This window comes from Ambystoma mexicanum, chromosome 3q, assembly GCF_040938575.1.
Source record: "Ambystoma mexicanum isolate Mex_15411 chromosome 3q, UKY_AmexF1_1, whole genome shotgun sequence".
NCBI classification, from domain to species: Eukaryota; Metazoa; Chordata; class Amphibia; order Caudata; family Ambystomatidae; genus Ambystoma; species Ambystoma mexicanum.
Window position 1 is genome coordinate 372,580,572 of NC_090926.1, and position 14,202 is coordinate 372,594,773.

Sequence of the window (14,202 nt, forward strand, 5' to 3'; positions counted from 1 at the left end):
CCTTTCCCAGCGCTAATCATTATTCTGAAGGGTAGAGAGACGCCTATCAATTACAGACCATGCCAAGGACAATACACTATTCTAAAAGACAGAGTTCGTCTACCACTGTCAGGCCCTTCCAAGCACCAGCTACTGTGGGGTTGTGCCGGCATACCGTAGACGTAGGCAGCTACTCTTTCACTAACTTACTATTCCGAGTACGACTGACCAATGCAGTGTGTCTGCATACTTTAAGTGTAGACAGCTACCCTTTCAATACTGAGTGTTACATTTGGGATTTTGGGTGTACGTTTTTGGGGGTGTCCAATGGATACCTGAATAGTTGCTATACATAACCTTTCATGTTAAGGAACACAGCACAGAGTGTGGCTTGTAGGTAGTTGGTGCACAACACACAGCAATGTGGTGATTCCAGTGATAGGGTGAGACCATAGGAGGTGAGCCAGCCCATGTATATCAGGAATATATAAGTACCTGCAGGTGGAGGTGTGTCACCACTTTGGGACATTGTTGAGCATGAGTGGCTCCATTGTGCCATCGCACCCATTACGTGCTTGCATATTGGAACGTTTGAAGGCCATTCTATGCTTGATTCTAATGTGTGGTTCTCTCGCCCTTCTTTCCCCCTTTCAGTACCCCTCTCTCTCTCCCTTGTTGCGATCTTTACTTACCTTTGGTAATACAACTTTGGGTCTCAATTTGAAACATGTATGAATATGTTAATCAATGTCATGGTGAACTCCTAAAATGGGGCACCAAGTGAATGTCATGTATTGTTGTTTCCTTTTGATTTGGGGTTGTTTGTGTCAGACTCATAATTTAATATCGTTTCCCCATATGTTGTGTTCTTTTATGATTGGGTGCTTTTGATGTTTTGATGAATATGGTATGTGGGAAATGATTACACAGCCCTGAGGAAGGACTGGAATGCTATTAGCATAATTGACCTAAAACATTTCACCTAAAACATTTGATCGAATTATTCTTTCGGTCACATTTAATTAAATATATATATGGGGGTGGGTAAGGGTATAGATTAGGTTGAGGGGAAGTGGAGAGGGTTGCTGGGGGTGTCCCCGCATTTTGGACCAAAATAAAGGTCAAAAAAATTCGATCAAATGTGATTAGGCCAAATATTTGAGGTCAAATAGACTTAACCCCCTGCAATGGGTCAAAACACGTGTTGGCTGTCTATGAACATTAAAAACGAAAAGCAATTCCATGAACCAACTGGATATTGAACATTTTCATGCAAATTAAGCAAGTTTTGTGATTTTGAGAGGCAAGTTGGGTGCAGGTGGCCAGGCTGTGGTGTGATTCATACTCCTTCACTAACACACGATTTCAAGCCCCAGCGACTAAAGCAGTGTGTCATGTACCGTTTTTGTGAGGCGTTTCTATTTCACTAACAAACCATTCCAAGTAACAGCGCCTTAAGGCAGCATGCCTGCAAACCATATGAACAGAGAGCTTCCCTTTCACTAACAATTTCAAACACGAGCAACAAAGGCAGTGGGCCTCATTCCGAGTATGGCGGTAAGGGATAGCGGCCACCGGTAACGAGACCGGTGGTGGTATTCCCTTACCGCCATACTCCGAGTTCCCTCTGCGCCCTCGCCCTTAACGCCTGCTTTGAGCAGGTGTTAAAGTCGAGGGCGCAAAGGGGCCTCCAAGCCAATAACGGTGACCGTAATGAACGGTCACCGTTATTTGCATCTTCCCCATTCCCATTGAGCCCTATGGGGGCTCATTTGGGAATGGGGAAGAGCCTTGGTGAATGGGGAATTACCGCTCCGCCAACCTTGGAATGGGGCGGTGATTCCGCCATCCACCAAGGCGCTGCCGGTCCGGGTACGGCGTCAACCAAGGCGTTAATAGCGCCATTGGTTAGCGCCATACTCGGAATGAGGCCCAGTGTGTCTGCATTCCAAGCAACAGCGCCTTATGGCAGTGTGCCTGCAAACCGTATGTGCAGGCAGGTTTCCTTTCACTAAAAAACCATTGCCAGCACCAGCAATACCGTAGATACATGGAGTTTCTATGTCACTGACAAACCATTGCCAGCACCAGCAACTAAGGCAGATTGTCTGCATACCTTAGACACATGGAGCTTCTCTGTTGCTGACAAACCATTGCCAGCACAGGAACTAAGGCGGTGTGTCTGCATCCCTTAGACGCATGGACCTTCTCTGTCACTGACAAACCATTTCCAGCACCATCAACTAAAGCAGTGTGTCTGCATACCTTAGACGCGTGGAGCTTCTCTGTCAATAACAAACCATTGCCAGCACCAGCAACTAAGGCAGTGTGTCGACACATGGAGCTTCTCTGTTGCTGACAAACCATTGCCAGCACAGGAACTAAGGCGGTGTGTCTGCATCCCTTAGACACATGGACCTTCTCTGTCACTGACAAACCATTTCCAGCACCATCAACTAAAGCAGTGTGTCTGCATACCTTAGACGTGTGGAGCTTCTCTGTCACTAACAAACCATTGCCAGCACCAGCAACTAAGGCAGTGTGTCGACACATGGAGCTTCTCTGTTGCTGACAAACCATTGCCAGCACAGGAACTAAGGCGGTGTGTCGGCATCCCTTAGACGCATGGACCTTCTCTGTCACTGACAAACCATGTCCAACAACATCAACTAAAGCAGTGTGTCTGCATACCTTAGACGCGTGGAGCTTCTCTGTCACTAACAAACCATTGCCAGCACCAGCAACTAAGGCAGTGTGTCTGCATACCTTAGACACATGGAGCTTCTCTGTTGCTGACAAACCATTGCCAGCACAGGAACTAAGGCGGTGTGTCTGCATCCCTTAGACGCATGGACCTTCTCTGTCACTGACAAACCATTGCCAGCACCAGCAACTAAGGCAGTGTGTCTGAATCACTTAGACGCTTGGACCTTCTCTGTAGCTGACCAAATGTTCCCAGCAGTAGCAATTAAGGATGTGTGTCTTAATGCTGTAGATGCATTTGGCTTCTCTTTTACTAAGAAACCATTGCCATCTCAATCAACTAAGGCAGTGTGTCTGCATACCTTATAAATGTTGGGATGCACGTCCAGACCACCGCCCCTCCTAGACGATTTAGATGGCGAAAAATATATTAACATATGGAAATGAGCATGGAACGGTGTAGTGGGGTGTGTGTTATGGGTGGGGATAATTGGCGGGAGTGAGAAATCATGCACGGGAAAGTTATTCAGTAATGTTGCAATTGAATTACGTAGGATGTAGTATACATATATTGTATTGTATTGTATTTGGTTATTTATATAGCACTCTTTCCCCACTACTGTGACCTCAATGCGCTTTTCTGGTAGGAACGCCCTTGGTAACCTTGGTCAATGTGGTGAACATTCTAAGGGGTTTAGTTTAGGAGATGCGTGTGTGCATTTTGCCGGTCTAAGACTTAGGTGGCTGGCTAGGCTCGACTAAGCAGCCCAAAGAGAGGCCAGGCACGTGGGTGGGCGCTGTTGGAGGATTGAGATAGATTGCTATTGTATGGAGAGTCGATGTGTGCCAGCTATACCGAGTTCCTTTCAGATGGTAGTCGCTGTATGCTAGTGGCAGAGGTGTTGAGGTAAGTTTGTTGTTTCAGTCTGGACGGCTATGTTTGTTGCTAGACCTGTTGTGCTTGGCCCTAGCAGTATTCTATGGTGGATGGTTGCATGGCCATGCCTGCAGCCTGTGTCCACACTAGTGGTGTGTATTCGTACCGTAGGTTTGGAAGTTATTCAGCTGGAGGTATCACAATATAATAGGACGAGAAAGAGACTAAACCTAAATTTGGGATTCCTGTATAGTTGGAGAGAAAGTCCCACAATGCAGTTTGAGTACAAGATTGCAAGGGACAACACACCTAGATCCGGAAAGCCTGTACAGTGGGAGAGACGCCTAAGTTTCACAATGCAGTTTGAGTGCAAGAGTATAGTGGTAGCGAGAGGCCTACATTTCACAATCCAGTCCAAGATTCAAAATGCAGTTTGAGTACAAGATTGCAAGGGACAACACACCTAGATTTGGGAATCCTGTATAATGGGAGAGAGGCCAAAGTTTCACAACGCAGTTTGAGTACAAGATTGCAAGGGACAACACACCTAGACTTGGGAATCCTGTATAGTGGGAGAGCGGCCTAAGTTTCACAATGCAGTTTGAGTGCAAGAGTATAGTGGGAGAGAGGCCTAAATTTCACAATGCAGTTTGAGCGCAAGAGTATAGTGGGAGAGAGGCCTAAATTTCACAATGCAGTTCAAGTTTCACAATGCAGTTCAAGTTTCACAATGCAGTTTGAGTACAAGATTGCAAGGGACAACGCGCCGAGATTTGAGAGTCATGTATAGTGGGGGAGGCCTAGGTCTCACAATGCAGCAGGCTTCAGAATATAATCCAGTAGGTGTAGTTCATAGCAGACACAGATGGTTAGACATACCTATACCGGAGAGAAAACTTTCAATGGGCGATTGCTAGTGTTGAGTGCTCCCTAAAAGATTGAAGCAGGTAACATTTGCCTGGCAAGCTATGTTGTGAGGTAATGTAGAGTGGCAGGGCTTTCTGGAGTAGAGTAATTATTCTACTCCCCACCCATGCCACACTTACTTTTGGTGGTTGCTGCTGGTTGACGGCTGGCCACTGGTTTCCCTGGCTGACACCTGCAGACACCGTTTGGAGCCGCCATTGTAGGAGCTGACCTTTGCCTTGTGGCCCTTAGCCACAGGGGCTGTACAGACAGTGGGGCTGCCCTGGGAGGGTTCAGGTTAAGGAGAGGACGAACCAACCAGGGCACATGGGAGGTGGAAGGGGCATGGATGTGGAAGAGGGTAGGGGTAGAGGGGAACAGATGAATGCAGCATGAAGTTATTTATTAGACAAACCACCAAAAATATACTTTGGGCAGCCGCGGGGGGGGTCGCACCTTGAGTTGGACTCACCTTTGGTGCATGGATTCCACAATGGTGCGGGGGCGGGCTGGGAGGTGGAAGGAGGGAGGGGAAGGGAAACAGGGATGCCGTGGGGAAGCGTGGTGTGCGGGTTGGGCCCGGGGCTTACAAGTTGGGCATACAAGATAATCAGAGGCCCAGGAGGGTCTTTCTACTAAATATGGCTCACCTGCAGCTCAGATGGACAATACGACAGTCATAACCTGAACTAACACTGCATTTACGAATAGGCTTGAATACTTGCAGGCCGTGTTTTCACAGAAGCACAGAACAACAAGGCTGTATCCCTCGCCTCACCATTGCATCCCGATTCCCAGGCACAGCAAAGGAACATGCAGATGCCCAAACATCAGTTAGGCCCTTGCTCCCACCAGAACAACGGTCACTCTATTTGAACTTCCAGATGTGCAGGGAAATGGGCTCTAAATCCTTTGTGAACTGAATTGATTAGTGGCACACTAGGAGAACTGATAAAGGGGAAAGTGGTGAACAACATGATCTATGTTTTGTGCCAAGGAGAGCCAAGAATGGTGCACATAAAGTGGGGAGGGCATGGTGGGGGCGCTAATGTGTCTGGGATGAGAAAAGTGCTGCTTTGTTCGCAAGGACCAGGCTGACCTCGAAGTTGGCCACTGAGTTCACGTTGATAACCATGTGCATGTCACGTGGTTAGGATCGAAGGTAGGGTGGTGCTAGCTGATGGTAACCAATTGCTTTTCAGCATTCCATGATGGACAAGGACATTACTCACTTGTGGTGAAGAAGAGCGAGAAGACAGCAGAACCAATTGGAGGATGGGCTATACGTAATTATTAGTATGTATAGAGGCGGCAGCCAATGAGGGTGGTGGATTAACACTGTATATCGAGTGCGTCATGAGTGACGATTTGTGTGTTTATAACCTGAATCTTGTACGAAAGACTTCAGAGGGCTCTTTGGAAGTGGATTTGTAATACCCTGTCACCTTATTCTTTTGAATACAAAATAAAGCTCTTGTCTTTCTCGAAAAAGGGTGCACCTAGCCTTTTTCCCTAGCGGGTTGTATTTTCTTGGTCTGATTGCTGGGAGCTGCCCAACAGATGCATGTAGCTTCTCTGTTGCTGACAAACCATTGCCAGCACCAGCAACTAAGGCAGTGTGTCTGCTCACCTTAGATGCTTGGAGCTTCTCTGTCGCTGCAAATAGTTTGCAGCAACTAAGCCAGTGTGTCTTAATACTGTAGATGCACACAGCTTCTCTTTTACTAAGAAACCATTGCCAACACCAGCAACAACCCGTCCCAAGCACCAGGGCCTACTGCAATGTACAGAAACCTTTCCACAGTTTGCTGAGAATTGGCCAACCTGCCTGCCACTTGTGATCCCTCGGGATGTCGAATGCATGCTTTCACCATCTAAGGCTTCATGTGGAGCACCTAATTTTGTTGCCTTCAACAATCCACTTACAACACATGTTTCCTTATGTCTCCACACCAGGGGGTGATAATGACATGGACTTCGACATTGACAAGAGCACAGGTGGGGTGCTGATTGCCAGAACCCTGGATGGGAAGAAGAGATCAAACTATAACCTAACTGTGCAGGTCACTGACGGGAACAGCGCCATCAGAACCCAGGTGAGAAAACAGGTGCAGCAGAGGTATCCCCCTTTACTCCACCTAGGAAATGTTCCCTACACATACTGAGCCTACCTTCATTTCACCAGACATTTACTTTGTCATGCATTTACTTTATCATGCCTTTACTTTATCCCACTGTTATGACGAAGTGAATGCTAAGGGAAGTGAAAGACAGAAGAAGTAAAGGTACAGAGAAGTAAATGTATGGTGAATAGAATGCAGGGAAAGTAAAGACATACATACGCAGCATAGCCGTTCCAGAAAACCATGTGACAACCCTGTGCTGTGATTGCTTTAAGCTGGAAATGGTGTCCAGCAGAACACATGCTTCAGGGTGGGGTCATCTGCTGGGATTGGGTGAACGTAGCACAATCGAGTGGATTCTGAACATGGGTTTTAGGGGCTATGGAAGGTGTCTGATCCAAACCAGTCAGTGACAGGCAGGGCTGGGGGTGAGGATGTCATGCGCCATACTCAGTCTACCCATTCCCAATTTTATTCTGAATCTTGTTCTGAATCTATCTGAGGACTCTCTTCAGAGTGTTGGCTATTATTCTGGCTCTTGCCTTGGCCTGAATTGAGAGTACTGTGTACTCTGAATCTTTCCTTGGAGTACCTTCAGTGTGATGTCTTATTCTGAATATATCTCTGTGCTACCTTCAGACGGAAGTGCATTATTCTGAATCTTTCCTTGGCCTAGCTGCAGAGTGTTTTTATTTATTCTGAATCTTTTCTCACACCAGCTTCAGAGTGTTGTGAACAATTCTGGACCCTTCCTTTGCCTGCCTTCAGAGTGTTGCAGATTTTTCTGGATCTTTCCTTGGACTACCTTCAAAGTTCTGTCTTATTCTGAATCTTTACTTGCGCCACATACAAAGGATTGGGTCTTATTCCGAACCTTTAAGTGGTGTGGATTTTTCTGGCTCTTTCCTCGCCTGCGTTCAGGGTGTTGTGCCTTATTCTGAATCTTTCTTTGCACCACATTCAGAGTGTTGTAGAGTATGCTGGATCTTTCCTCGGCCTACCTTCAGAGCAGTGCGGAATATCCGGTGTCCTTCCTTGGACTACCTTCCAAATGTTGTCTTATAATGAATCTTTCCTTGTGCCTCCTGCGGAGCATTGTGGACTTTTCTGGATCTTTCCTCTGTGTTCATTCAGGGTGTTGCATCTTAGTCTGAATCTTTCCCTGGCCTCCTCAAAGCAATGTGGATGATTGTGATTCGTTCCTTCGCGTGCCTTCAGAGTGTTTTATCCTTGGGCCACCGTCAGATGGGGACATCTTCAGCAAAGTGCAAGTAGCATGGTGGGGATCAGCAGTGCACGCACTTACATCCACTGCATTCTCATCCATGCATTCTTTGGTTGACTTGCAATAAATGAACACAAATTCAGGTAGACTAAGGTTTAGGTTCGTTATCTGTACTTCATAGTGCGAATAAGTGTAAATATCTCCCGCCATTTGCACATTTTGGGGGCAATGTAGCTTACATTCACATGGCATCCACCAGCTTTTAGAAAGTCCTAAAAGCTGGCAGACTCTATAGAAATCTTATGCATTTATGCCAGTATGAAAATCACATGCTGGCATAAATGCACCAGTTTTGGGTGGGAGGGCTGGATCGGGAGGAGGAAATGGTACCATGCCTCCTCTCTGCACACCAACATCGCTTAACATGTGTCGAACAATGTGTAACACTTTTATGCATGGTTTTTACACCTGTATTGGCTCTCTAGGGGACTGGAAAAGGACTGTGAGCGGGTTTTGTAGTATTCTGAATCTATTTTTGGATTGAAAGAATCCCTGTACTGACTATTCTCCTGAATCTATCATTGGCCTGCACTCAGCGTGTATTTTATTGATTGATTTGTATTTTCTGACGCAGTATAGTGCTTCAAACAGAAATAATATACAGAAATAACAATTGCAAAGCATTCTCGGGGGCAATGGTTAACATGAAAAGGGGACAGTATAGACTAACATTTCAATGTTATAGGCTAAGGGCCTGATTCATGGAATTATTTGAACGGTTCAAATTGACTTTGCACTGTTGAAAAGAGACGTTGCACTGCCGACACGAACCCTGATTCACGGAACTGTGCAAAGTGTATTTTTGCAGGGCAAAGTCAGTGCAAAATTAATTTTGTACTGCAAAAATGACTTTGCACTGACTTTACATTAGGGAGACATAAGAAAGCAGTAAGGTGCCCCTGGCTTTAGTGACTTTAGAGGAGAAATACAGGCCAATGTCATCAGTAGTGAAAGATGAGGAGATGAAGCAGTGACAAGCACTATCATCTAGTCTACCGAGGACAGACCACAGGTTTTGGAGTGAAGAAACACTATGAGATTGGTGTAGTAGTTACATTTAGCAGTGGCCAGAGCCCTGGAGCCAGCGAAAAGGTACAGCAGACCTTCTACCGGCAAAGCTGGGGGAAGCACCTAGTCATTGACATCTGTTGGATCAGTGAGGGGCAAATGTTGGTGGTGGAAAGAAAGCAGAGTAGATCAGAGACAGAAGGACCGAGGTGTTCAGAAGGATAGTCTGGTTCTGAGTTGTGTATTCATCTGGAGCTACCATTGTGCCACCCTCTTGGTGTTGGGTAGTGTTCTGGAGCCGGCCATGTCACTCTTCCAGGCTGTAGTACCATCCTAAATAGATTATTGGGCCATGAATTGTTTTGGGAATCAAGCGAGATATGTCCTTGGGGGCATCATCCTAGTGCTGTGCTTTCCTGAGTCAACATTTCTGTTCACCTTCTCTGTTTTGTATTACCCATAATTGTCCCTTGTCACCTCATGTCCTGTCTTGTGTGTCATCCTAAATCTGTCTTCGGTACCACTTCCATTGTGATGTGTATTTTTCTAATTCTGCCCCCGGCCTTCCCTTTCAAGGTTTGTGATTGCACTGAATCTTTTATCATTATAGACCCCTTTCTTGCATTGGCCATTTGGGCAGAATCACTCAGTAACACCCCCCCCTCCTTCTGTTAGTGATTGAGATGGATCTGTCTTTGCCATGGCTACTTCCTCTGTTTTGGTTATTACCATAGATCTGCCTTGCATCTTACTTCACGTGCTGTTGATTACTGGCCTGAATCTGTCATTGTCACTGTTTTCTTTATGCGTTGTTTCGAATCTGACCTTGGCACCACCTTCCATGGGTTTGTTGTTTATTGTAAACCTACTCTTGGCACAATTGACTTTGGCATCCTTGCCCTGTTTTCAGTATTGCCTATATTTGCCCATAGAGGGGCTTTTCTTAGGTTAGTTCTTTGTTCGTTCTTGCCAAGGCATTTGCAACCAATGCGTCAATACGTAAAGAATGTCGCCATGATGTTTTTCCCACTGAAGTCTCAGCGATTACCCACGGGAAAAGCCTGCCAGCGGCATTAGATCATCAGGTGGCGCATCCATGGTATGTGTGTGAGATGTTTTCTGTGAGCAGCGCCATTCTGGCCTGAGAAGACTCTAAGCAGCCGCTCTGCAATGACCAGCAGCCATGGTTGGAACTGACGCGTACTCTTGTGGTAACTGACCAGGACCCCATCAGGTAATTGAAGGCTAGGATCCCCTGCTGCTGATTGCATGATCAGCGCACTTGTGTCGTGTTGCTTTCTGGGGATGGAGATCATTCACCAAAGCAATTCCTGAGATCCGGTTTCCGGGAGGAAGGGAATGGTGATGATTCAGCTAGGCAGGCAGGCCATGGGAAGTGGAGAGTAAGCACACCTGACAGGTCGTGCCAGCATTCCTTCTTCTTTTCCTGGAATCTTCTCCCTTGTTGATGTTGGCTTCCCAGACCGGATGCCATCTTTTAGAACATCGGCCGGGATGACGGTAGGCGTGGCAGTAAGGTTTTGCTTTTTTTGAAGGCGGCAACTTCTGGCGGTTGCAGACAGCACTTTTATAGCCTAAAGAACCAGTAGGAATTCAGGCTAAACCTGTACCGCTACCCCCAAGAAAATAACTCTACAACGAGAAGAATAAAATACCCATTCTCAGGCTTCATCAAAACAAAGATGCACTGAGTGTGATTGACACAGTAAAACCACTGCACTCTGACCAGCCATTGCCCGCTTGCTTTCAGTGAGTACAGGTGACTCGGTCTCCAGAGATCCCTTTGCTTTGTCGATATTTTGCACCCATGTATCTTTTCCACAGGCTTTTGAATTGTTCCTGTTTTTTAATCCACACTTCTCTTTTACATTCACTACCCTTGATGTGAAACAAATCTTACGCAAACCCACCTCTATTTGTAGTAATTCATGTCTTTTGAATTTGCATGTCTTTTTGGTACTTTTTTAAAATCTATTCAGGAATTTGAATGCCTTTCTCCCATCACGTATACTCATGTCATCCTGCGCAGACATGTTCAGGTTCTTGGGGTGTCAAAGAATATAGCACCTTGCTAGCTGTCCTCCTGACTGTCTGCCAGAGGCGATGGGGCTATAGCCTTTGGCCTTTTGAGTGTACCCCGGGATAGAAGCTCAGGGGCTACAACCAAAAGGTTAGCTGCCTGAGTCCTGACATTAGCGTAACCCCGGATCCTTTCCAGACCTAGCAACACCCCAGCTCTCTGCAGTCTGTCTATTTCATTCTAGAGATGTGGCCTCTAGAACAGGGCGCAACATCCCAGATGTAACTAGGTACAGTCCTTCAATTGGGGCCTCCAAAACTGCACACAATACTCCAGATGTGGCCTGCAGGAGTGCACGCAATTTTTTCGAAGCAAGCTCTAAATGTGGACACTCAAGATTGGGCCCCCAGAAGAGCACACCCCCATCTAGATGTGATCTCAGATCTCTAGGTTGACTCGGGAGGACAGCACAGGGGCAACATGCTTGCCTTGGAAGCAATACAACACGGAGCAAAACGGGTTCGATCCCCGGGTCTGCGCTTAGAAACCTCTGGATATTAAGCACGTTATAAATAACCTATCATATCATATCTCCATCTTGCCACAATGCAGCAGGTGTCTCTGTCAGTACCGCACTGAGTAGTATAGATTTGCCCACCAGAACTGGCCACCATAGTACAGATACTCTTTCATCTCAGCTATTTACACAGGAAGTCATTTTTAACTATTTCTGCTGCATACAGAGCTCCTTACTTTAGTTATTATTGTTATTTAAATGGTGTGTGCATTGCCCGTCAGCTAATGAGCACTTGAAGGCAGGGTAAACACATACAAATACCAAGAAACATTGACAAAGCCAATAGTTTTGGCATCGCTATAGTGAAAATAGTTTTGTGTTGCCAGGCATTGCTATAATATTGCCAGGCACTTAAACCACCTGGCACGCATTAGCATCACCTACCCACGTTCAACTTTCATTTGCCAGGTATTGCCATGGTCTGCTGTAGCACTCACATGATTTGACATCTGTCCTTATAATTAACCTGCTATGGACATCACATGGTGTGATACTTAGAGAATTCGAGTGTAGTGGTGCCACATTGTCCCACGTACTCGGAGCTTTGGCCAGTTTTTTCCATTAGCTGCCCAGGTTGGTACTGCAACCATTTGGCCAGAAAATGACATCATATACTGCCTTTCCAACATTTGCCAGTTGTTGACATCATATGCTCAGGTTCTCGGATTTGTCAACTATTGCCATAATGCTACCGGGTACCACATTTGTCAGGTGTTGCCATGGACTGGTCAGGTACCCAATCCATTGGACAAGTATGGGCATCAGTTCCTAGGCACATTATATGGCAGGCAGTGCCAACATTTGCCAGAAATTAACTTTGTATGATCAGTATCTACATGGTTTGACAGATATTACGTTCATGTGCCAGACCCCTCTTCCCCCATTTGTCAGATATGGCTAACATGTGCACAAGCAATCAAGCCATTCGCTAGGTATTGAAATCCTTTTCCATTTACACCTTTTTCAAGATAAGAATGTTATTTGCACAGTCACTCACTTCATTTGTCAAGTACAGCCAGCAAATTCCCGGCCGCTACGTTTCCCCTGCTGCCTGCCAGCAAATAGGAATAGGAGAGGAGCAAGTACCTCTTCCATAAAGGGCTACCGGTCAGCAGACACAATGAACTCCTTTTCCGCTATTGCCTGGCAGAAGAGTGGAACAGGAGAAGACCTTTTCCGCTATTGCCTGGCAGAAGAGTGGAACAGGAGAAGATGATGCGCCTCTTCCATGCAGGGCTACCTGCCGGCAGAGACACTTCTCTCCTTTTTCGCTATTGCCTGGCAGCAGAGAGGAACAGGAGAAGATGATGCGCCTCTTCCATGCAGGGCTACCTGCCGGCAGAGACACTTCACTCCTTTTCTGCTATTGCCTGGCAGCAGAGAGGAACAGGAGAAGATGATGCGCCTCTTCCATGCAGGGCTACCTGCCGGCAGAGACACTTCGCTCCTTTTCCGCTATTGCCTGCCAGCAGAGAGGAACAGGAGTAGATGATGCGCCTCTTCCATGCAGGGCTACCTGCCGGCAGAGACACTTCGCTCCTTTTTCGCTATTGCCTGGCAGCAGAGAGGAACAGGAGAAGATGATGCGCCTCTTCCATGCAGGGCTACCTGCCGGCAGAGACACTTCACTCCTTTTTCGCTATTGCCTGGCAGCAGAGAGGAACAGGAGAAGATGATGCGCCTCTTCCATGCAGGGCTACCTGCCGGCAGAGACACTTCACACCTTTTCCGCTATTGCCTGCCAGCAGAGAGGAACAGGAGTAGATGATGCGCCTCTTCCATGCAGGGCTACCTGACGGCAGAGACGGCAGAGACACTTCACTCCTTTTCCGCTATTGCCTGCCAGCAGAGAGGAACAGGAGTAGATGATGCGCCTCTTCCATGCAGGGCTACCTGCCGGCAGAGACACTTCACTCCTTTTCCGCTATTGCCTGCCAGCAGAGAGGAACAGGAGTAGATGATGCGCCTCTTCCATGCAGGGCTACCGGCCGGCAGAGACACTGCACTCCTTTTCTGTTTCTATCTGGCAGCAGAGAGTAATAAGAGAGGAGAACATGCCTCTTCTATGCAGCACTGCAGGTCAGAAGACACTGTGCTCCTTTTCCACTATTGTCTAGCAGCAGAGAGGAACATGAGAGGAGAATGCATCTCTTCAATGCAGGGCTGTAGGTCGGCAGCGGCACTGCATTCCTTTTCTGTCATTGCCTGGCAGCAGAGAGGAACAGGAGAGGAGAACGCATCTCTTCCATGCAGGGCTGCCGGTCGGCAGAGACAATGCAATCCTTTTCTGCAAATGCCTGGTAGCAGATAGCAATAGGAGAGGAGAAAGTGCCTCTTTCATCCAGGGATGCTGGTGAGCACAGACAATGCACAACGTTTCAAATATTGCCTGGTAGCAAAGAGGAACAGGAGAGGAGAATGTGTCTCTTCCATGCATGGCTGCCGGTCGGCAGAGACACTGCCCTCTTTTTTCTCTCCTTTCCCCCAATTAGTCATTCAATCACGTGTATCGCTCCGCCTCAGCTTTAGCAGCGTTTCACAGGCGGCCTTTCATAGGTACCAGTTAGTATGTTAGAAAAGCTCTTACTTTCCCCAAATGCCAACCAGCTTCTTCATGTGACTGGCTCTGCCTTCGCCCTACCAGCGTTTCAAGTTGCCAGCTTGTTAAGAGACCTCTTGTTTATGTAATAGAGTAGTGACCTC

At 46.9% G+C, this 14,202-nt stretch overlaps 1 protein-coding gene across 1 annotated transcript in view; it reads left to right on the forward strand.

The window, feature by feature from the left end:
* The window catches only part of FAT2 (FAT atypical cadherin 2), a 262,307-nt gene that overhangs the window by 145,112 nt on the left and 102,993 nt on the right, over nucleotides 1–14,202 (forward strand). The window contains exon 7 of the mRNA XM_069654000.1: nucleotides 6,422–6,561. Within this exon, the coding sequence (XP_069510101.1) occupies nucleotides 6,422–6,561 (140 nt within the window). The remainder of the gene's footprint in view (nucleotides 1–6,421; nucleotides 6,562–14,202) is intronic.